Consider the following 24095-nt stretch of genomic DNA (forward strand, 5'->3'; position numbering starts at 1 on the left):
TGAAACGTACTGAGTAGCAGGAACCAGGAACCTCAAGAGAGGCAAGGACTGTCAGGACACTCATTATGCCTCCAAGTGAGTTAAAGAAACCTAGACATTAACAATAGGATAAGACACAAGGGTTACATTGGCTAAATAATAATGATTAAGGCTCTTTTCAACTTGGTCACGAGACTAATCTGTCAATAAGGTTTGTTAACTAACGGCAAGAAAGTCTCTGGCTAGACAAGCATATTAAAATGGAGCCTTGGTTGAATATGATCACTGACTAGCAAAATATATAAACAAGCACCAATATCAATGTCTAATCCTAGTCTGCAATACCGGAATTGAAGGTGGTGGGTGCTAATAATGGGCACACATATGAATGAGTCATCTACTAACACTATCTGCCAATAATTTAATCACTACAATCACATCACTTGTTGGTCGCACAACTGGTTAACTAAATCACTGGTGGTCTTAAAGTCTAAGCCCCATTGTACTTAAAAGAGTCAAAATCAGGGCAGATATTCACAGTGACTTGCAAATAGGATTTTGAAACAAGTGTATCAAAATGAAATAGTTAAAGACTTGCTCATGAACTGGATTACTATGCAGCTAGTTCAGTTAGTTAAGTAATGATAACAAAGCCTAGGTTGACATTTAAACAATGAGCTTCAGCAAGGTGATCTTCAAGGAGCTGCAGTTTGGAAGATGAGAAGACTCAGGACAGGAAGGTCAGGACGAGGCAAGTCTGGGTTCCAGGTCTTCTCAACAGCGTGCCAGCTGGGTCCCACACCGACTGCTCCTACCATGTTAACAAAATAACGGGACTAGAGTCTATGGTCTTTAATGGCAGTTAACAGGGATGTGTACCTCAAATCAGGAGTATTTTGGTTAGGATTTAAACAAGCAATAATGCATAAATCAGCAAGAACACAGAACAAATGTCCAAGCAACATGGCAAGACAAGAAAAGCAAGCACAGTATGGCAAGGCAAACACTTGATACGAGATCTAATAGCTGTAATGAGTCAAATTCAATGTAACAGCAATCAGGAAAGTGAATAAAGCAATTCAGAACAGGAACAAGGTGACATTAAACAGGTAACAAAATAATAAGCAAGCTTTATTGCAGTAAATTAAGTGCATGAGTTTAAAAAGGTCAGGTATCCTATTATTCTTGAGTTGATCAAGTCTTAGCAACTCACCCTTAGGGAGCAGCTAAGTTGCTCAGCAAGCAGGAACGGGTCGACAATGACTTCCAGTGTAAATGATCTTCAGGCAATAAGTGCAGGTGAGGCAAGCAATTAGGTGCAGACAAGGATCACTAAGCGTGATAAGTGGTGTGCTTATTAAACTCAATCAAGACTCTTAATAGTGCATGCTACACTTCAAACATGATGATAAGTCAGAAGCACTTGAACTTCTCAGACATTGCATAAAGTTGCATGCTCTAACTAGTGAATTATTGCTGGAGAACAACAACCCCTGAAACAAATACAAGTGAAGGAAACATTCATTAATAATAAGTCACAAAAGCCCTAAATTAAATGGAAAGAGGAAACCATATTAGGAAGCATAACCTAAAGTAAGCAATACACCAAAGTGCCAGGGATGAAAAGCAAGAACCTAAGAATCTAAGATTAAGCAAGAGGAGCAATATGCTCCTCTTCAACGTGAGCAGCTACATCAAACCCTTCAGTAGCGAATTCTTTAATAGGTTTGAATAATTTATGATGCAATTTAGAAGAGTTACAAATTTCAAGAAAGCATAAATCAGAATATTAAAAATCCATGCTTAGAATTATGATTTTAAAATTAACCTCATGACAAACATGCAAACATTTAACTTTGTCTTTGCACATTTGTTTGGACAGCTATCATGTTCAGCTAGTGGTCGTGTCAGAAAACCTGAGAGAACAATATTCACTTTCACTTTTATAAGCCAATATAATACAATACATGAAACCAATTTATTCGATTAGAAATTTCTATAATTAGCAAAAACGCGTCTTACTGATCGACTTATAATACAAATTTTGATTAAACACATTAGACAATCCATGTTCATATTAGATCTGAATGTCACTCCTTACAAAATTTTTATATAATTAATACGTACACAAAATTTACGTTTTAATTGATAAAAATGATACGGTTAGCAAAATTAATGCATAACGACTAACGCTTATTTAAATTATTATCATGTTAATTACACATGGCGCACAGAGCTGGGATCAAACCCACACTTTTCTGGCCAAGTCCAGGTACTCTGAACTGTAGCCTCTGGGTTACTGTTCATTGGACATCGATCATGTTAGCTAAAGATAAAGCTATGGAAAAATATATGTTAAGATTTGAAATGCCCAGCACCATATCGAACCCGGTGGAAGTCTAGTAGCTACTTGAAACTATCGTCAGTCATGAAAAGATCTGGTCAATTGAAATGATATTAGATCTTCTGTGAACAAGGCACGAAAAGGAAAAGAATCGGCGACAGGCCACATCAGGCCTACACTTCAGCGCCGAGATCAGTATGTTATGTTATGTTATTATTCTCATTTATCTCTCATGAGATTGACAATTTTCGCTATTCAAATCATAATCTATAAAAGTCATGGTATCAAACACTTTCCTATGCATTAATTCATTCGTGAGTGAAAATCAATGGATGAAGGCACGCAGACTGCCCCGGCTGGCTGCTGCACCACTCAAGGTCAACGGTAGAAAAGCTGCCAAAGGCCGCTTTCTTCCTTTTTCTTTATCGCTACGATTAAATTCGAGGAAGAAACAATCCAAAGATCAAATAGAGCTTTAGAATGTTGAAAGCAAACAGCCTAAAACGGAGTTTGCTCTAATTAGATTGTTTTCGTTCCTCAAACGAAAATTATTATTTGGCCCTTCTTTTAGAGTATCATAGTAACATCAGTCAGACAATAACGTGTTGGCCTTTGCGTGAAGTTATTCATATAGATTTGTCAATGCCGAGCCTGCACTCAGCTGATCATTGATAATAACATTTCCTAATACCATAGAATGCTGTGAAATATTCTTGAAACTCCAAAAATTAACTCATTCATCCTCACAAGCTCACACAATGAGCTGTAACCGAGTTATACCCCCAGTCAAACCGGTCTTGTTCGATTGTTGAAGATTAGGGCGCATTCTACCATCACTCAATAAATCAGGTAACGATATGCAACATTCATAATAACAGAACAATATACCTAAGACTATTGTCAAGCTATTCACTTTAACCCTCCCTGAGCTTTATGGTTGCATGGTTACATACTTTTGGTTATTAAGTTTAGTGCCATATTAACACGTTACATAGCATTAACATGCAACCTTGAAACTTGCAGAGGGCTTATGGAAATATTCATTATAAGAGCCGTGCGAGTGGATGCTAAGCGAATAATTGTGCGAGTAAATGCTAAGCAATTACATAAAGTTTTTTAATTCGACAACTAATATTAATATTCATATGAAAAGCATGAGTACCGATTATAATGGCAAAACTCATCAAGGGTGAAGAAAAAATGTTTTGTTTGTATTGCTTATCATAAGTAAGGAAATAAAACAACAATATTTTGTTTGGTATTCTGAATAAAGTAGGTAATATTGAACATGTATTATGCATAGATGTTAAGAATGCTAAGAACGCAGTGCGGTTGTTTCGAGACCGTTGGAAGGAGTTTAGTTTACATTGAACATTGCCAGCTCAGCGTGAGGGACATTCCATCCTAGGAATGTGGCATCAGTTTGAGGGAATAGGCTTAACTGTGGGCAACGGCTCTCTATATAAGGACCTCAAAATTGGCACCAAGGGTTGTTGGTTCTACGGCGGTGACTGTCACGCACGTACGGTCTGAAGTTAGCGGACGTAACGGCTGCGGCTGTGAGGCCGCGGTGTTACCGTTTTCGAACATTGGTGGTTGACGGTTGCAAGAAACCCAGACTTATCGAAGCAGCCAAGAGTCTGGTGAGCACATCAAGAAAATCAACATCAACACTATGGCTGCGACTCAGCCGTGAGACAATGCAAAAGAGCCACGAGTTGTACAACGATTATAATGCACGTCATCAGAAGATCTGAGTTTCGAGCTCTACACCAAGAATCATCAGTACGATATGGTCACTATTTTCATCAGAAGAAGTGGTATGGTCACAGTCATCTCGACCGCAGTACGACAACGGAGTTGGAGTATTTTCAACGACTATGAAGACGAGCACTACTATTCCAAAGTACGGTCATCATCAACTCTACGGTCAGACCGGCCGTGAGGCATCTATATCAACGAGATACAACAGTTATGAAGAGAGAGCAACTGTGAAGAGAGACGCGCGGCTACAGCTGCAGTACCCAGGTATGGCCACTTGGAATACGGCTGTAACGTGCGGTGACAGCCGCGGTACGGTCGCTGAACATATGGCTGTACAGTCGTTTACAACAGTCGTACGGCTCAACGGAACTGCAATGTATCAACAATTTCTGGTAAAATTAGATGATTTTACATGATGATGATTTAACTGATAGATTTTGGACTTTGATTGTGTTCAGCTCACCTTTTACATGTACTAGAGATTTTTGTTAACGTAGGATGTGAACTTGAATTTCTCAATTAATATGAAATGTATCAGTGTTTCATTACAAACCTCTCTTTGTACTATATTTTGCTGTAACCTTTCCAAAAAGAGAACCTTTTCATACATGCCAATCAAGTGCCACTCGGCAAACCACCTGAACAAAACGATAAGTAAATGAATACCAGTATCTTGAACCTGAACCTGATCGTAACATAAAATTGGTGGAGTATTCACTCCAAGTGTCCAACCTTAAAATATATGATACGATATGAAACTATAACTAAAATATTATTATATATATTTTTCTTAATCTAATCAATTCGTTGTTAACAAATGGGGTAATAAAATAACTTTATTTAATTTGGCATGCGTATTAATATATTAGATGCCATTATTTATCTTTAAATCATTTACGAAGCCTTTCATAACACACCTACAATTACTGTGTAAAAGTGAATGATTCACTGAGAGAAATGGGTGGTCTGGATGACCCACTTGGATGAGTCAACCGTGTACGAATAGCAATGCACTTTTTCGACTCACTTGCCCCATTTGTGGATTATACTGACCTATTTCAGGCCCTTTAAATTTCAGGTATGACTTACATGTGGCGATTGGTCGCTCTGATGCCCAGATGCTCCCTATGTATCCATGCTACGGGTGGCGTCAAAAACAATTTGATGCCACAAGAGAGTCATGCCTGAAATTTAATGGGTGGATTGACATTCGGACACAGTTGACTTATCAAAGTGGGTCATCCAGACCCACCCATTTGTCTCAGTGCTCATGAGTGGAGCGATACATGTCAAAACTGATTTAGTACATTTGTTTGAATATGAAAATTAATTCAGAAAACCTTTGAAAAACGAATAATTAATATTGACTATACTACATTGTGTATATTGTATTTGTTGATACAAACATAATTTCGTTTGTTAATAAGAAGAAAATTTCTACTGAAGTAAGTTTAAGATTTGACCCATGACCCATGTACGCCGATGATTTCATCAGACAACAACATATGCCTAGCACCATATTGAACCCGGTGGAAGTCGAGTAGCTATTTCAAACTTTCGTCAGTCGTGAAAAGATATGGTTAAATGACACAATCTTAAATCTGTGAACAAGGCACAAAAAGGAAAAGAATCGGTGACAGGCCACATCAGGCCTACACTGCAGTGCCGAGATCACTATGTTATGTTAAAACATATGATGGTTGTTACTAAAACATTCCTTTCTGTTTCAGGTATGTTTTTCACAATATTTTTTTTTATAGTAAATTCACTTAACCCAATTAAAATGGTGTAAAATTACAAGCCGTCCTGTAAGCTTACAGATACAGAAAAAATGCTATAAGGCTGCTGATATGAAGCTTGCAGTGGTCAAGGTATGGTAGTTGAAATGCTCAATGGCCTGTTCATGGATACGGTAATATCGCATCAATAATACAGTAATTAATGTATATGGTAATATCATATCAATAAAGGAAAAACAAGTAAAAATCACAGAAAATGTCATTTATTCTACCTCTACATCATCTACAATGAAAGAGGAGGACTTCAGAGTACTGTTAGTAACAAAGAGCTTTGAAATGAGCCTAAACTTGTTTATGAAATGTTTCATGGTAAGAAGTTATGAATGAAAAACGTTCAAAATTGTCCCTAGTAGCCCCGGTTGATGGTAGCCCTCGCAAAGAGCTTTAAAATGAGCCCTAACTTGTTTATGAAATTTTTAATGGTAAGAAGTTATTAACAAAAAATGCTCAAAACCGTCCCTTATTACTCCGTTTGATGGTAAACCACACTCCTGTTGTCACACTTGGGAACAACTTCAGTATATTGCTTGGACAGAAATTGTTTAATTTTAATTAACACCAGATGCAATGAAAAGCCATGCAATTGAAAGGTAAGTTAACATACATCGGTGCCATAGTCGTGCATTCAATCTCTGTGATGTTGGTTTGGTTGATAGGAGCCTTGTTAGCTCCTATCAAGTATAATAGACACAGTGACTTGAGTATATTGCAATTGATGGCAATTAATGAGGATTCATACCTCAAGTCAAGGTATTCTGGCTGGTATCAAAGCTAGGAAGAAGATATGAAGCTCTAGTGAGCATACCAGGACAACTACACAAGCACAGTTAATAATGGTGATGTGTTGATATAATATTTCACTGGAACTTTGAACTGGAAGAGTTTAAATTCTTTATATATTTGAACACCCTAGTAATGGTCATTTCTTCTCAGTAAACTCAATTCTTCAATACCAGAATCAAGAGGAATATTGTGTCCATGGCAGAGGAACCTGGCTATCATAATTTTTCAGCAACTCTCACATGGCTCCAGTCAGTAATCAATGGCATTATGGGATACATTTTGATAAGGACTAGGAGTTTGATGATTGATTATCAGTGGTTATTTACATTCAATTTGAATCAGTTATGTATATGATGTCAGTAGTTATTTACATTCAATTTAAATCAGTTATTTATATGATGTCAGTATGTTATCTGAAATGACAGGAGATACAAGGGGCATGTAAAATAAAATTTGGTCAAAAATAGCCATACCAGTAGTAAGTGTGAATTAAAAAGCTATTTCTTCATAATTTTGATATGTATGAGTTTTAATGCATTTCTAAGCCTTAAAAATGTGTCCAGATAACTAAAATGTGTCTAAATGGTAATGAAAATTTATCAATTAACCGCGAGATTGGTCCATGTTGAACATTTTCTTTAGAATGCCTAATAATTCAGTTGCTGGGAGAGTTGCAGCTCTGTCTTGTTCCATTCTCAACTTCCTCAACTCGTGTAGTATATAAATCTTTTAGGCTTTTCAGACTTCACTAGTTCCCATATTCACTAATCAAATTTTTAAATGTGTTTAAAAAGAGAGAAATTATATTTGAATAATTGGTACCTCATTTTTCTCTTCAAATTCTCAGAGATTCTTTATTTTATGATTCTCATTATTTAGTTGATTTGAAAATTTATGAGTAATACCATAAAATGGGGTAACTTTGACCACTATTTTTCAAAATGATGTAATTTTTTTTACTAGATATGTTAAACTTAAATTGAAACATGCAAAATACAGGTCTATACTCTAGCTTCACTCACCCTAAATTGCTGGCTCCTGCCTCTCATAGTTTTGATGTAATGTGAAAAAAAGTGATGGTCTTTGTTACCCCAGCTCCTGGGGTTTCTTTGACTGCGTGGTAAAATTAATTTTATTTTTTGGTAAAATAACTCCAAATAACTCCAGGTTTTGGTGCATTGTAGTAGAACTCTTCTAGTTACATATGCAAATGACAAATTTTAGGATTTTAGGAAAGTGTCATAGTTTGCAAATTGGGGGCCCCGAAATGTGACCACCCAATGGGCGAAATGTGACCACCTAATGGCAGCCGTGACGGGGTAACATTGACCGGCTTAGAAATTAAGTTAAAATTACCATATATAAGACTCTGTAGAGTCTGAAACATGAAGAAAAAACATTAATAGGTGTATCAAACATAAAATATGTTATATAGGTACCTATGGTAATTTTAACTTAATTTCCAAGCCGGTCAATGTTACCCCATCATGGCTGCCATTAGGTGGTCAGAGTTCCCCCATTGGGGGTGGGGGGCGGTGCCCCCCCCCATTTGCAAACTATGACACTTTCCTAAAATTTGTCATTTGCATATGTAACTAGAAGAGTTCTACTGCAATGCATCAAAACCTGGAGATATTTTACCAAAAAAATAAAAAAATTGGAGTGGGTACTCCGACAGGCTATGAATAATAGCTCTTTTTTTTGGGTCACATTTTTAATTTTTTAACCTATTAGATATGCAAACATTTTAAATCTTTCTATTGTGTTACGTAGCCTCAGTATTAGGCCTTTAATGGCCATTGACAAAATTTTTCTATGTCGAATAGTTTTTGAGTTTTGGGGGTTTTTGTTAAAAAAATGAAAAGTGGTCAAAGTTACCCCGGGAGTCAAAGTAACCCCATTTTACGGTATCTAGGGATAAAAACCTCGGTGAACAAATCTATAAATGCAGAGTATAAATGCTTTTTTAGTATATTCATTTCTAATTTAGAGGTTCAATCTTTTATAATTATTTAAGTCTCTTCATCTGCTTGTATTATTCTTGAGGTGGATTACCTGTTTGCTGCTCTATTTGTGTAAATCTTATGCTAGTATTCTTTTATGGTTTAACAGATGTCATACATACATTCTTGATAGCTTAGAACAATGCCAATATTGCAAAGCAGTGCCTAAGCTTAGGAGCTTCTCTGATTTCCTGGCCATGGAACTGAAGGTTTGGGTGGATGGTATTCAAAGGATTGTTTGCGGTGTTACCCAAGCCACCACGTGCCAGGTTAGTGAATAATTTCTCATCATTATTCAGTCTTTATTTAATTTATACTGTACCACCACACACTATAGTGCAAATTAGGAATTCAAGAAGATTGAAGTCAACATTTTCTATATTTCAAGAAAATTTTTCTCTTGAATAGTCATTTTTTATATTGCAAGAACATATTTCTCCCTAGAAAGGAAGTTACCATATAGCCTAACTTGACTTATCTTCAGCCAAAACAGTACCACCACAACCCCTAGTTTATGTGGGTGAGGCATCACTGCCATGTATAGCTCTAGTTATCACCAATGGTCTGCTTATTGTTCCATGCAATAGTTTAAGCAATACTCAATACTACAATAATTGAGAAGTAAAATAAAATCATTTGAAGAGAAATTGTCACCCATGAACCAAAATTGATACTAGATTAGCACCTATTTAAAATGTAGATCAAGTAATTTCTCCTTGTGTAATATTATTAACATGATAAAGCATCATATGAATGCATGACAATTTTCCTTTTTAGTTGTGTATTAAATTTTTGACATTGCAAAATATTTCAACTTTAGTTATCGTGTATGATTCATAAATTGTTTGCAATTATCAGAATTTATAATTTGTGATTTTTTTTAATAAGAAGTACCAGGGGCAGAAATTATGTCTGGCTGTATAATGGTTCTAGGCTCTTTAGTTGTAATGGCCTTTATTCAGTTTAAATTAATTTTAAAGACTTGGGTCATTCAAAGTATGAAAATGAATTTATTTTGGTTTTGCAGGATGTTGTGTTTGCCCTGGCACATGCAACCAGCACTACTGGCCGCTTCACTTTAATTGAGAGATGGCGCAGCAACGAGCGCCTTTTGGCACCATCTCAGCATCCCTTAAAGGTTTTTAGCCTTCCTAGTTGTTTGTAGTAAAGTGGAATTAAGGTTTTCTTGGCATGTTGCAATGAAATAAATTTCACCAGATAATGTTGTTGTTGTTGTGGTTGCTGTTGTTATTGATGCCCCATGCCCAATCCAGCCGAGGCTGGAGCCAACGCATAACCACAGCCAGTTCCATGGTCTATGGTGTTGAGGGGTGTTGGGTTGTTAGGAGGGCAGGCAAATTGGTGGGGTATGTCATCCATAGAGAGATAACAGGGGTTGCTCATGTTGCTGATGTTTATTCTGCTTTTGTAGCTGTTTAGGAGTATGCAGTAACTGTAGTGGAGTTGTGCCAGCATCTGTCTTGCAGATCTTGGTTCAGATTTGCCTATTATTGAGTGGAGGAGGCAAGCCGTTGAACAGTACCAATGTGTGGTACAAGTCGAAGGCAGCTCGGGCAGTGTTGTAGTGAAGGATGCTACAGGCTGTTGTGAGGGTTGCACTGTTGATGTTCATTAGGAGTACTGGCTGAACAGCATTGATGTATTTGGTGTTAAGAGTGTCTCTTATATCGCGGGGTTAGTGGAGAGGTCTTGTCTTAGTGGCTAGCATGTGGGTTGTGGCATTGCAGAAGGTATTGGGCAGAGAGGAGAAATGTGTTGCTGAACAAAGAGCAATAGACTTTCAGAGAGATGTTGTTTGGTGGTAGTATTGTGGCAACCGGTTATTGATCACAGAACTGAGTTTAGAACTGTTTGGAGGCTGTGGTGTTGGTGGAAAAGGTGACAGGAGACCAGATTGGGCTAGGGTAGTCTACTATTCGATGGTGGCTTGGTATATTTGAAGTAGAGTTTCCTTATCTTGTCCATAGGAAGTGCCTTAAAGGGCTTTCAGTATTTTGTTGCATTTTGAGTCTTTTCCTGCTGTGGTTTTATGGTGGGCGGTGAAGGTAAGCAAGGTATCAAAGGCTAGGCCAAGGATTTTTGGGTTGTGCTCCAGCGGAAGGAGTTGGTTTTTGATATTGATTTAAGGATGGTAGTTGTACTGGGCCATGTGCAGTGTTATGAGGGTGACTGTCAATTTGGTGGTAGAGATTCCCAGGTTTTGGTGAGTGAAAAAATTGCAGAGTTGTAGGAGATAATCAGTTGAGTTGTTTGGGGAGAATGTTGGTGTCAGGATCAGTGCTGTAGGTTGTGAAATCGACGGCATGGGAAATGATTTTGATGTTAGGTGGTGCTTGAGGTGCTTTGGAGACGTAGTAATTGAAGGGAAGAGGTGACAGAACAGAGCCCTGAGGGACGCTTGTGTGGATAATTTGCTGTTTTGATGTTGGATGACGGAATTCTGTTGAGGCCAAATGACCGTGCAGGTAGTTAGAGATCCAGCAGGGGAAAGATCTCATTAGTGGGGAGGAGAGGAAGTCGTGGATAAAAATCCGGTGGTTGACGGTGTAGAAGGCTTTGGTGAGGTCCAGAGTGATGAATAATGCTCAATGAGCAGGCCTCCTTTTGGTTCAGCTGGGATGATGTTTGTAGTAAGAAGGGTGAGCGCAGTCATGGTTGAGTAACCGGGTCAAAATCCATGTTGGTGATTGAATGGGGACAACTAGAATAGGGGCAGTTGTTGAGTGATAATGGGTAGCAAGCACCGTTCCGGGACTTTGATGGCAAGGCAAAGCAGTGAGTATTTGTCTGGCTTACCAGGTTTGAGCAGCGGACTTTGGTGGACTTGGGCAGACTTGTAGATTTCGAGTATTTGGCATGTTTGGAGAGACTCTTTGAAGAGGTGGGTCAAGTAAGCAAAGTGAAGGAATTCCGAGGGGTTCCAGGTATTTGATGTGAAAGATGGTGAGTTAATCTGGTCAGGTGGCCTTTGAGGGACTGGATAGTTTGATTGCATTGGCCACTTTTGCCGTTGTGAGGGAGGGACTGTTTGCAAGACTAAAGTTTTTTGACTTCCTGGTTGTGATTGTATTGAGTTTGTTGGACACGTGTTAAGTGAAAGCCGTGAAGAGACTGTTGAAGCAATCAGCTCGATTTTTGTTGTTATTGATGGCATTTCTGGCAAAGTTTATGGCGTAAGTTGGGTACTGTATTGGTTTACCAGTTAGGGCCTTTATTATTGACCAGAGGTGCTTGACGTTGGTATGGCAGTTGAAGGTAGAGAGGTGTTGTTTGCACCGGGGTTTTTTGATGTCATTGGTGAGCTGGTGGATATGAGCAGAGAGGGCTGTTACGTCGTCGGAAGTGGGGTCGGCAACACGGAGGTTGTCTATCTGTCGGGTGAGGTTTCTGATATTTTTAGAGAGGACAGGTGTAGAGCAGATGTGGCGGCCTGAAGGAATGTTGTGGTTGCTTGCAGTGATTAAAAATTTTTACGAAACTGTTGTTCGGCTGTTGACAACCTGGCGGGAAATTCAAAGTATTGAAGGCAGCTTTAGTATTGGCAGTGTATCTTTTCCAATTGACATTGGTGTAGTTTGTTAAGGTGATTTTCAGGGTTTTAGTGACCTGACTGTCTGCTTGCAGTGTGATGTAGATTGGCAGGTGGTTGGATGATAGAGTGGTCCTGGTGGTCCAGTCCATGTTGGTAATCAGGGTATCCTGGACGATCGATAGGTCTGGCTTGGACAGTTGTCCTATGGTTGGAAGTTGCGTTGGTGTGTCCATGTTTATCTTTGAAGTTTGGTGGCCAGGAGGCTTAAGGTGGAATATTTTTATATAGATGTTGATGATGTTTAGATCAGTGTTATTGGCATTTATAATTCCAGCTTGTTCTTTGATTGTGTTATGGTCTGGTAGAGGTTTAAGTGTAGAAGCAAAACTGTTGTGGATCAGCATCATCAGGCCTCTGCTTCGTCCCATGCTCTGATCTATTCAAATGGTAGAAGGCAAAGTTGGCAAATTTTGGGTCTTTGGAGCGGGAAGACAATTTTGTTCCATGGATAGCCGCCAGTAGAAGCTGTAAGCGGCCTAGAAGTGTTAGATTTGGTAAAATTTGTTCCATAATCCGTTGCAGTTAGATTGGATAATCCTCAAAGTTCCGGTAGGTGGTTACCCATAGTTGAGAGTTCGTAGTTGAGAAACCCTGTTTGTACCTGCTGGAGTTGCTCGTTGGGCTGTGGGTTCCAGGGTGGTGGGATGGGCCCTGGGTAGTCAACACGTTTTTCAACAGGGAATCGTCAGGTAGAAGTGATGTAATAGTTATAATTGAATATAGTAAAATATAGTATAGTAATCCCAATATTCCTAATTTAATCATTCCTAATCCATTTAATGATTTTAAAACGAAGGATTTATATTAGAAAGAAAGACCCTTCAAAACCCACTTTTAGCACAGAGCTCTCATTCAAGTCCTGCTTATGAATTCAAAGCAAGTTCAAATTTTTTATCTTAAAATAAAATTTATTGATATCGAAGTACAAATCATATTTTAACTATACGACGAATCCTTGGCAGATTCTTCAAACAACATAACTTCTGGAGACAACTATCTAAATTGGGTGAAATTTGTGTACTGCTTTGGTTTGTAGAGTAGGTATGTCATGGAACATATGTTTTTTTAAGTGAATGAAGTGTTTATTTGTATATTGATATTATGTTAGTATTTGACATGGAGGTGCCTTTGCAGGTATTGCTGAAGTGGGGAGAACACGCAAGCGATGTGCAGTTTATTCTACAGCGCACTTCTTTGAACTATAAGAATGGCCACAACTTGAGCAGCAGAACTCCTATCAGCCCTGAAGCTGATAGTCCTGAACTACAAATTGACTCAGAGAGTGGCCAGCAGCGGCACTTACAAGCAGCTACTCGTAATAGAAACCACATATGCAATAACAATAACACACATGGCGATGGCTTGTCTCCCTCATCTAACACGCCAGTTGGAGGCGCTCGAGACATACGCAAATCCTTGACGTTTAGTGGTGCAATGGTGTCACGGGAAGCTCGTGCCTCGGGCAGAGGGGTGCCATCTTATGACTCTGCCAAGGTAGAATATTCCTCTGCTGGCCTGCCAGACGTAAGTAATGTAAAGTTTGGTGCACCCTCTGCCGTGTGTGTGTCAACTGCCATACATTTTATGGATACTAACACCAAACTAAACTCCTCTAATATTACCGAGATGAGTTCTTTATCCCCTGCAAATTTTTCTTCTCGTCAGCATGAGCTACAGCAACAAGGAGTGTTCCTATCGCATGAGCTGCTTCCTGCATCAACTTCCCATCACATAAGCGGGACACAGAATCAATTGCCGCGTAGTAATCCTCATATAACTTCTCGCAGCTCCCAGCCATCTCCTTCCAGTCCTGCCTCGTTCTTTCACGACCGCCATTCCCCTCTGAAAACTCCTCCCATCATCCCACCCTCTGGTACGAGGCCCCCTGCACCCCCTCCCTATGAGCAGGTGAGAGGCTACCCTCCCTCGCCACCGCTCTATGGCGGCTCCATCAGAAGAAGAGGATATCGACATTCTCCTTCAAAGAGCGCTGTTCATCACATGAGACAGCATTCTTCTCCTGCACTGCCGTCATGTAATCAAGACGCGGTTGCTGCATCCTCAACAATAAGAACATTAACTTCAGGCACGAGCAGTAGCTTTTACACTCCTCAATACATGCCCAGTAACATGAGTGCAAACTTTCATTCCTCACAAAATATTAATCCTAACACCAACCCACTTAAGTTGGAGTATTCGAGATCCGATTCGCCGAATTACTATTACAGTTCTCCGTCTTATACTCAATCACGTCATCAGAACAATGAGCGATTACAATCCCCAACCTCCCATCTCTCTTCAGCTGACAATCGCACCAGCAGTGCAAACGAGCCTAGGCAATGTAACCAACAACAGGAATCTCCTTATGGTTATGCCAACAGCAGTCCCCACAAAGCCTTTGTAGCTGCTGGTCAGGTGTTACATTCTCCAAAAAATGATAATTTTCCTATCGTATCCAACTCTTCGGTAGGAAATTGTAGCAAAGTAAATGTATTTCATCCATCAACGCAAAGTAGTAATATTGTTGATGAGAATGGCTGTGCTCGACGTAGTGCATTTAAGGCTATCTCAAATAAATCTGAAGTAACTGTCCCTCAAAGAATGCTTCCCCCTTACCGACCACCTCCACCGCCCCCCTCAGCAACTAAAGTGACGCCCTCAACCATTGGGGGCCATTGCATGTCATCAGACGGGCGACATGCACCCACCACTTCTTCACCTCTTGTACTGACGACAGTTTATGGAGGCAGACATGCGTTGAGTCATGGCTCCATCTCTCCACCGTCTGCTCTTCACCATCATAAAAACAATGTAGTTCCACCATCTCCGACCAGTGAAAATAATGCGTCATTATCCTATAGTTCTGTTACAAATCATCGTGTAGATGATGGTAGCATTTTTAGCAAAGGAAAGAATAGTGTTATGGTGTCAAATAATGAACTGGTGGCTTCGTCTCGTACAGTTGCAAGCGGACAGACCGCGTGGCCAAAACCTAATCATTCATGTGATAGTCATCTTAACAGCCCAAATTCTGGATTGTTGCTACTGAAGAACTCGACTACTGAGCTAAATGGATACGATTCCAACTGGCAACTTCGAGAAAGTATAAAAAAATCTAACTTTAGCAATGGGCAATTGGATTCAACTAACTCTGGAAACGGCTTTCTCATAACCAGCAGTAAAAGCGTCACAAACTCTTCAAGCAGCTCGGTGGTATCTCTATCAAAATGCAGTAGCAGTCCTTCTGCATCGTCACGTTCAGAAACGAAGATCGATGTCACTTCATCTCCAAAGAACCCTTATATTCATGGATTTGAAGAGGTGCATCATTCCATGCAAAGCAGTATTGTTAGCATCAACGGCTCTGCGTCCATAAACCACGTTAGAGCAAACTCTGTTCCTGGAAGTAGTTCGTCACCTTGCAAGAATCTTGCCTCGCGTACATCGCCGTCTGGCCTGCTTGAAGATTCCGTCCTCTCTACTGAGCACGAAGCTGTTGTGACATCCAATTCACAGAACTGGATGAACGAAAGACTTGAAATTAGTTCTACAAACACCAGCGGAAAAATCGACCATAATGTTGCCGAATCCAAGAATGAGAGTAGCAAAGAACGTGGTGCAGAGGACGCAAATTATCTTTCAAAAGTGTCCGATAGTAGCGTGGAGGCAGCGACACATGGTGACTGTAGTGTTGAGGGTCGTACCAAGCTAATTCATGATGAGGTGAGTACCTGCACTATTAGATAAGAAACATTAAAACTGACCTGTTTTGTGTGTTAAATGCATAACTGTTCCTGCAAGCTGTTTGATAAAGTGGAAGTTGTGTTGCTTGTTGATTGTGTTATGCCTCGTAACAGTTGCAATGTTAAACTCCCACATAATTTTCGTATTTTCATTTCACGAAATTATTTTTTTCTTTATTTCTGAAATAGCATGGTTAATTTCTATTGCGTCAATTGGATATTTATGTCAAGAACAAAGTTTAATTTATGTTTGTTGGTGAAAATTGTGAAATCATTTTTCCATGTTTGAGCTCCTATTCTAGGGTAAATTTTTTTCAGTACTTCTGGTTTCAAGTATCAACAGTGTAGTCATTCTAAGCCATTTATATTAATTTTAGCCCTGAATCGTAGTACATTTAACCTCACAAATTTAAAGTGAACGCACCTAATTTCAGCGTAATTACAAGGTTAACATAAAAGATTTAACTTCCCAGGAAGTTTCGTATAAGGAGTATTGTGGCATAGAAATTTCAAGTACCAACTAGTTCCAAATTCTTTTTATTTTCAAATATTGTTTAATAAACTTTGCCATCACGAAAGAAGTTATTCAAATTCAGGACGTTGTCAAGATTCATCATCTAAGTTGTATTCCCATAGTTGATGTGTTGGTTGACTGCCGTAGCCGTGTGGCCCGAGTATAAGTATGCCGTTTGTTTCAGGAACTCGAGGAAGCGGAGGAGGAAGAGAGCGGGAGGAGTCCATCTCCTCAGGGCCACATATTCCCTCCCACTGAGCCTGCACCTTCGGTCATGGGGCGACAGGTCAGTGCGCGGGACTAGTTATTTCTATATATTACTGCATATGAATTCTGATTTTTTTGCTATCTAAATTAATGATATTAATCTTTTCGCGAAAAAAATTCATTCTAAATTAATTAATGTGTTTATAATAAATTTCTATTTGGTCCTTACTAAATCAGTTGAACGTACTGTTACTGCTGAATCGAAGACAGCTATTAGTGGTTTCCTAATTAATTTGATTTATTCATTTCTTGTATTAAGGCATTAGTTGCAGCCCGTATATGCGTATTCAAATAAATCCATGTAACTCTGTCCTGAAGGTGGAACACATCGTGCTGGACAACGTTCATCAAGACTTGGTGGCGCTCGTCAACCAGCAGAGAGATCAGCTCACCGGACAACAAATACAACTTACCAAAGTGGGCTATCGTGCACACCATTTTTATTTACTTATGCTCTGAAATACTTCTCTCATTGAATTGAATTGAATTTTCCTTTTAAAGATGTTGTCATCTGTACTCCAGAGATGTAATGTTAAAAAAAATTTGATGCATCTAGTCTCAACGATCTCTCAGAAATCATTATTTATTTGCAGTTTGAAGCAGAAATTACGTATTTAGAAGGGCGCTGGAGAGAAGACCAAGCTAAGCTTGACTTTGCTCATTCAGAAATGGAACGGCTTTCTCTGCTGCATCAAAAGGTAATGTTTATGTATATGTGTATCTCGTCTGAAAGAATAAAATATAAAGAATATGTCAGTTTTAACTTCATATTTACTTTTATAACAGATGGATTGAAATCGATTAAAGAGAAATGTAGAGATCTTACTTGACTTGGTAAGTTGGTATCAATTAGCATAAATTACGTCCTTAGTTGAAATCGGCTTGCGAGTTAATATGATCAATTATGTCAATTTTTTCATACATCAGAGATGTATTTCTATTCTCCGGGTCTTTACAATAAAATCTGTTGGAATTAGACGGAAAGTTACAGCTAAATTAGTTGGTATAAAAGACTCTGTTTAATTACCCCTATTTTCCAATGTCCAAATCTAACTTGATATTCTAGATAAAAAGTAATGAAATATTAAGAAGGAACTACTCACACTACTTCTTGGATGGTAGTGTGGGAATTTCACTAATTAGAAATTCGTGCGTTTCTGTGTCGTAAATGTTGACTTCATGACATGCAGCTGGATGAGGAACTTCGAGCCGAGGATCCCGACGCAGAAGAAGAGAAACTGAAGAGCGTCATTGACACCAAAGAGCGGCTGTCTCAGGAGATGATCTCCGTGCGTCAGCAGATACATCAGTGCGACGCCCAGATCGCTCATCTCACTTCCAATATCACGTATGGCCTGGTGCTTATGGCAACTTTATAGCTTATTTTGTTCATCTCACCTACTAAGTTGGTGATTTCTTGCCTTAAAATTTTGCGCAATCAAGATTGGTTCATAATTTCGTTCGTGCATACTACTAGCTTGATGTTGTGCATTTTTTATTGAAATCGGAGGACTTACCCCTAACAGGCACGTAAATAAACTGTACATCAATTAAATTCCCAGTTGTGCATGAACATCTGTATAGATCAAAGAATGTTGGATGCCTTGTTATGATAGTTGTTTCCATGCGCACAGATCACTGGAAGAGGAACTTCTGTCTCTGAAACTCGCGAACGATGAGAAGCTGCTCGAGATCGGAGAAGACGAGGATGGATTCGATTTTTATCCTCGGGACGCCGAGTATTCACAGAACTCGACAGAAGTACCATCGCCTGAACTTGCTAAAGTGGTATGGTGACGCAATTTTCTATATCGCCCATGCGAATTTTCTAATTTTCTTATTATAAGTAACTGAATCTGTCTAGAAATTTAGTACTTGCATTCCTGTCCGTTTGTTCAAGTAATTTGTCATATTTTCCAGTTAGAAGAAGTCGAGTCGGCGTTGGCTGGCAAACGTGAGCAAGTAGAGGAGCTCAAACGAGCGATGATGTCAGAAAACCTGGAGGCTCTCAGCCTCACGCCCCCTGATCGCCTGGCTGCTTCTCTCCACGCCCCTACGGGTGCCGCCGCTGCAGGTCAGTTACTCGCAGCTCTTATCACACCGGAGCTCACATGTATTTTAGCCTCAGCTGCTCCAATAATGCGATTTTCAAGATATGATCACTTTGATGCGATTTGTTTGATTCTGTGCTATTAATGTGATAGGTAGGATATGCTCTGACATGATATTGACACAATGTCATGTATCAGTACGATTGGAGTAATATACATACATTGACAAATTCAAAGTATGTAGCTTGACGTGACATTAAGTTTGGCAATAATAAATTATGCTCTATGCAATTGTGCACAGGTTTCACCAGTAGACTTCCATCTGTCAATCTTCACAATTAATAAAACACTTACATTGCCTATTCCCAGTTTCTTATAAGTATAATGTTACTAAGTTTATTATGCATCCAGCAGTGTGTGGGGTTTCCCGTCGGATAATCGGGTCGCCTCGTATGCTGGAAACCGCAGTCCCAACATCCAAGAATCCCCATGGCGTGTGGGTGTAAATGCCATCACTGTTGCCTTAAATGCAATTTGCTGTCGTGTAGTGCCGGTGGCTGCATACTCAGATCATTCAGCGCAAGAACTAAGAAGGCCTGAGCTGTTAAGCTCAGGCACCGGATGCTGCTCCAATGCACCAATGTCTCGCTTCAGCCATAAGTGGTTGCTTATCTTCACTAACTCGCATGCGCGCTGCCTTAACCACCTAGTGCTGTATCACCTCCTGTACATATCACTTGCCTTTATGAATGTATCCCATTTAATAAACATTAAAAGCCCTTGAATGCATTTTAGGAGAAATACTTTCGTTAATAGTGTTACATTAATAGGTAAGGTTCAGTTCTGAGCCGCCTCGAGTTGCCACGAGGGGGAACATCTGCCATAATTAGACGTTTAGCTGTGTTGTGTAATCATTATCTTGCCTAAGGCTGGTCCTGTAAACTTAAAAATGACCGATTTTTGGTTAATTTTTGCTTTCAGAGTTTCTAACTTCATTTAATTTTATTATTGTGAACATATTATTCTCATGATTATACTTCTCTTCTACGAGGAAAATATCCAAGTGTTCTCTTACATTACAATTCACTATTTTAACGCAAGTATCTGTTCACAATTATTTGTCATGCTTCGATTCTAATTTCTCAGAATTGGAATGCCGAAATTTTGTGAATGTATGTACTCCACCATTACCGTTGAGATATTTCTTATCTTTTTGCCTAGTGCAAACATTTAGTTCTTTATGTGATTAAGTTATGCATTATAATTTAAAGCTGATTAGTATAGGATTGATGAAATTTTTGTCAGCATTTAATTTTGATGAAATCATGTTAGCCAACATTTTTTTCACTCAATTCTAAGAATTTTGTCTATCCCAAGACTAAGGGGCTCAGGTCCGAGAGCACCGCTACTATTGATATTCAATTGATATTAATTAAACGACACATCCTCTTATCATTATCATAGACTTGTATTTGGATGTTTTATTCACTTTTAAGCTCCTCTTAATTGTGTTGGCTTCAAAGAATCTGTATTCGGGACTGCATTTGCGAGAGATCGCCGATGGAGGTACCATAAGCTGCCTCCAGCCCGGTATGGGGAGCACTAACCGGTGAAGTGTGTGTGGTTATGGGGCAAATTTACCAAGGTGTAACACGATGATCTGATGAATTTCGCTTTAAAATAATCATTATTAGTTAATGTTGTTTTGAGGAATGAGCACTCGTCGAGTACTCCCATTATGTTGTTATTATCATACTCAGCTTGAGATGTCTGTATATAAGTTCTTGATCTTTGTTGTTGTTGAATGATGTAATACTGAGTTATGAAAATTAATTTTTATCTCCATTCTAACAGTGTCTTTGTGGCAAGTTTCGTGCTTAATGTATCGAATTCGATCTGAATTTGTTTTTATTTTATTGATGGTAATCATTTTACTCCTAATGAACACGTAAAGCGAGTATCATTTACTAAGTGCACGAAGAACATTATTGTGGCATTACTCTTAAAAAATTACCCAAAGATGTGTTAAGTGATGAAGACCGTTTCATTCACCAATTAAAATTAGAGCTATTAATTGCTGATATTGATAATTTAAAGACTTCTCCATTCTACCTTAGTTTTTTAATCGTTGGGAGCACTCAAAGCATTTTTTAGTTACTCATTAATTTTAAGTAGAAAAATCCTACGTGTAAAAATAGTTACGGAAGTGAAAAGGACTTCTTTGTTTCATGTGTGAGAATGCGTGAGCGGAGAGGATGCTCTTGGCAATGGTCTAGTCTCATTTGTGGCAACTGTACTCAATAATTGTAATAGATAGTAAAGATGCGTTGGGTAATGGGAAATATTCACAAATTCGCAACGACTGAGAAATGTTGGAGCATAGCTGTGTTTGTAACACCGATGGACATCTATTGGATTGTGCGACGATCGTCTTTCACTAGTAGTTTTGCTTCTCTTTATTTTGCTCATTTGCAGCTGGACACTTGAGCACTGTTGTATGATTAGAATTACAGTGTCATCACCAGTGATGTGTTTCATCCCATTTCTTGATTTGTTGCAACTAGGTATGTAAATAATTTGCAGCTACTAGGTATGTAATACAGGAAAAAACGTGTAACAAACTGTTTATTTCACTTGATGATTAGCTACTTATAGTAAGTGAATATAACTTTTACTTTAAATCACGTATTAGGTAGTCATTTCATCGTAACTAAGAGACACAAAAATAACATCGAGTTCCATCGTCTTGCATCTTATTACTACCTAACTAATAACGTTCATTCAAAACTTCAGTACGAATGTGGTCAAATAAAACTTGTTTTTAAAATGCTTTACGCTCCATGCGCAAGCGATCAGGCCAGCCTTTGCAATGTGCCTAAGAGCACATTACATCAGGACACATTTCCTGAACAAAGCTGCGTCATAATGTCCAATGTTGCGTGAGTATTTTACTATTTACACGATAATCCTGACATCGCCTAGTTCTTGGCGGCAGCGAGTTTGGATTCTTGTTTAACTTTATAATCCTGCAGAGCAGACTTGATTGCGTCTTCAGCCAGCACTGAAACAGAAGTAATAAATGCAAATTAAATACTTCTATGACCAATACTTTTGTTCAAAATTGAAAATAATCTATTTTTGTTGCAATTGTTACGGTATGATTGCAATGACGGTTGCAAGCTATGCTCTGCTAGAGAATTAGCAGCAAGAATGACTTCATAATTAAAAATGAAAGCTAAGCTCGAAAATTGAAAAAGTCGAAAAAATTGATGTACATGACGTAGGTAATGCTATTGCTAATCTAACTCACTTGAACAATGGAGCTTGACGGGCGGCAGGTTGAGCTCCTTGGCAATGTCCGTGTTTTTGATAGTGAGTGCTTCATCAACCTGGCACAACGGAGGGAATAGTTTAGCTTCCATATTCAAACAATACATGAAAAATAAATCACCCTTAAATTTGCGAGCCCATTAGAGGTAAATTTTATACTTCAATGTAACCAGTTCGACTCTACTTGATACATGCCTAGTAAGAATGTAAGATGGAATATTCCCTCCGACTAATTAGTTCCTATCCAGCTACACAGTGACCAACCTTCCTTCCTTTGATCCATTCTGTAGCCAACGAAGACGATGCAATAGCAGAGCCGCAACCAAAGGTCTTGAATTTAGCATCGATGATCTTGCCGTTTTCATCAACTTTGACTTGCAGCTTCATGACGTCACCACAGGCAGGAGCACCCACAAGTCCTGTGCCTACATTTGAGTCTGTCTTGTCAAGCGACCCAACATTGCGCGGGTTTTCATAATGATCAATTACCTGCAACCAGAGTATGTATGATACCAGTGAGCACAAATACAAGTACCTACATCAATGAAAGTCGAAGTGACTTTTCAAATTGGTCAAAAAAAAAAATTGTTCGACAAGAGAACATTATTGTAGTATAGACGTATTAAATATTAAGCCTTCTTGAATTACACATTTGGACTCCTGAGGTCAAAGGTCAGGATCATGTTTGCACTAAAAACCACTACAGTTAGATGATCCATTCAATTAATATAAATTTCAACTGTAACATGTAATTTTGTATATACATATTCTACAGTGAAAATCACAAAATTTATGACAATTTTTTCAAACTCTAATACAGCCGAATTAAAAAAAAGTTATGTGAGATCAATTTCTAGACTCAAAATACTAACAAAAGATAAAATCAAGTCTAGTTTTAATATTAACATTACATCAAAATACTATGTCTGGAGGTCACCAGGTTCTCAGTGGAAGCACAAGACAAAACTTCATATTTTAACCCCTCTGTGTAGTGAGGGTTTACTTGCTAAAGCCCTTCATGTACAAATATTGTTGATAAATTTAGGGGGCGAGACAAAGCAGAGGGAGGCAATGCCCAAATCAACAGGATCCATGTTGAGTAGACTTGCATAGCATAGTACTACATACTCACCTTCTTATGGTAGCCTGCTGTGACAGCAATAGCAGCATTCCTGCTTGCAAGGTTAGACATAGACTGTCCTAATTTGCGCAACATAGCCATGATTTTAATAGAACTGCAGGAAGATTTAAAGATTTGGATTTAAATATCAATTTACAGAGCAAAATGGATAAAAGATACCACTATACAACTTTATTACAGTTTGTCAAGATAACATAGGAATAAATTCAAATTGTCCTTTAGAACTCCCACAACAAAAAGTGAACCAAATTTTTAAATATTGCAAATAGTATTGATTGCCATGCCCTTGGCTGTAGAAATAAATTATCCGCTTTTATTTTGTGATAAAGATACCAGTTCTAAGGAATCTTTATTTTTGGATCATTGAAGTTATACCATACTTCATACTTTTTTTCTACCTAATCAGAGACAATTTAAGGGGAGCGTCTACCCTAAAATTTATCTCGGCTATTTACAGACGGATCACTTTGAAATTTGGTACACATGTGTAAAACAGAAATCTAAGACTTTTTTGTTCGTGTGAATTTTTCGAAAAAATGAAAGAAAACGTGAAATTCTTAGAAAACGGCCAAAAAAGGGGGTACCGTAGAAATCCTACTCCTCCTAGGGTTTTAGAGCTACAACATCGAAACACATATCATTCAATGCTTAAAAACCATATCTATAATTCATCGTGAACGTTTTTTGAAATTCTCATTTTTGTGGGTGTGGCGGCATTTTTTGTAAATTTTTCGGAAATTTTTTGATTTCCCCCCCCACACCCC

At 38.6% G+C, this 24095-nt stretch overlaps 2 protein-coding genes across 5 annotated transcripts; one reads left to right on the forward strand and one right to left on the reverse strand.

The window, feature by feature from the left end:
• The first annotated feature begins 8778 nt into the window (after positions 1 to 8778).
• On the forward strand, positions 8779 to 21606 carry LOC108674349 (ras association domain-containing protein 8). 4 transcript variants are annotated; one of them, XM_018162291.2, is made up of 11 exons: positions 8779 to 8941; positions 9700 to 9810; positions 13420 to 13809; positions 13951 to 16008; positions 16727 to 16828; positions 17128 to 17226; positions 17403 to 17507; positions 18000 to 18157; positions 18444 to 18597; positions 18730 to 18883; positions 19272 to 21606. In XM_018162291.2, the coding sequence occupies exons 1-11, from the start codon at positions 8870 to 8872 to the stop codon at positions 19364 to 19366; spliced, it is 3498 nt and encodes a 1165-aa protein (XP_018017780.1). In that variant the 5' UTR covers positions 8779 to 8869; the 3' UTR covers positions 19367 to 21606. The 4 variants fall into 4 exon arrangements, with proteins under 4 accessions (XP_018017780.1, XP_018017778.1, XP_018017779.1 ...); XM_018162289.2 differs by having other exon boundaries at positions 13420 to 16008; XM_018162290.2 differs by having other exon boundaries at positions 13420 to 16008; positions 19275 to 21606.
• Positions 21468 to 23502, reverse strand: LOC108674350 (iron-sulfur cluster assembly enzyme ISCU, mitochondrial). Its single transcript, XM_018162294.2, has 4 exons — positions 23323 to 23502; positions 22455 to 22679; positions 22171 to 22249; positions 21468 to 21921 (listed from the first exon to the last, which is right to left on the reverse strand). The coding sequence occupies exons 1-4, from the start codon at positions 23410 to 23412 to the stop codon at positions 21839 to 21841; spliced, it is 477 nt and encodes a 158-aa protein (XP_018017783.1). The 5' UTR covers positions 23413 to 23502; the 3' UTR covers positions 21468 to 21838.
• Between the last annotated feature and the right edge of the window lie 593 nt (positions 23503 to 24095).

Source organism: Hyalella azteca, unplaced genomic scaffold, assembly GCF_000764305.2.
Source record: "Hyalella azteca isolate HAZT.00-mixed unplaced genomic scaffold, Hazt_2.0.2 contig16904, whole genome shotgun sequence".
Classification (NCBI taxonomy): Eukaryota; Metazoa; Arthropoda; class Malacostraca; order Amphipoda; family Hyalellidae; genus Hyalella; species Hyalella azteca.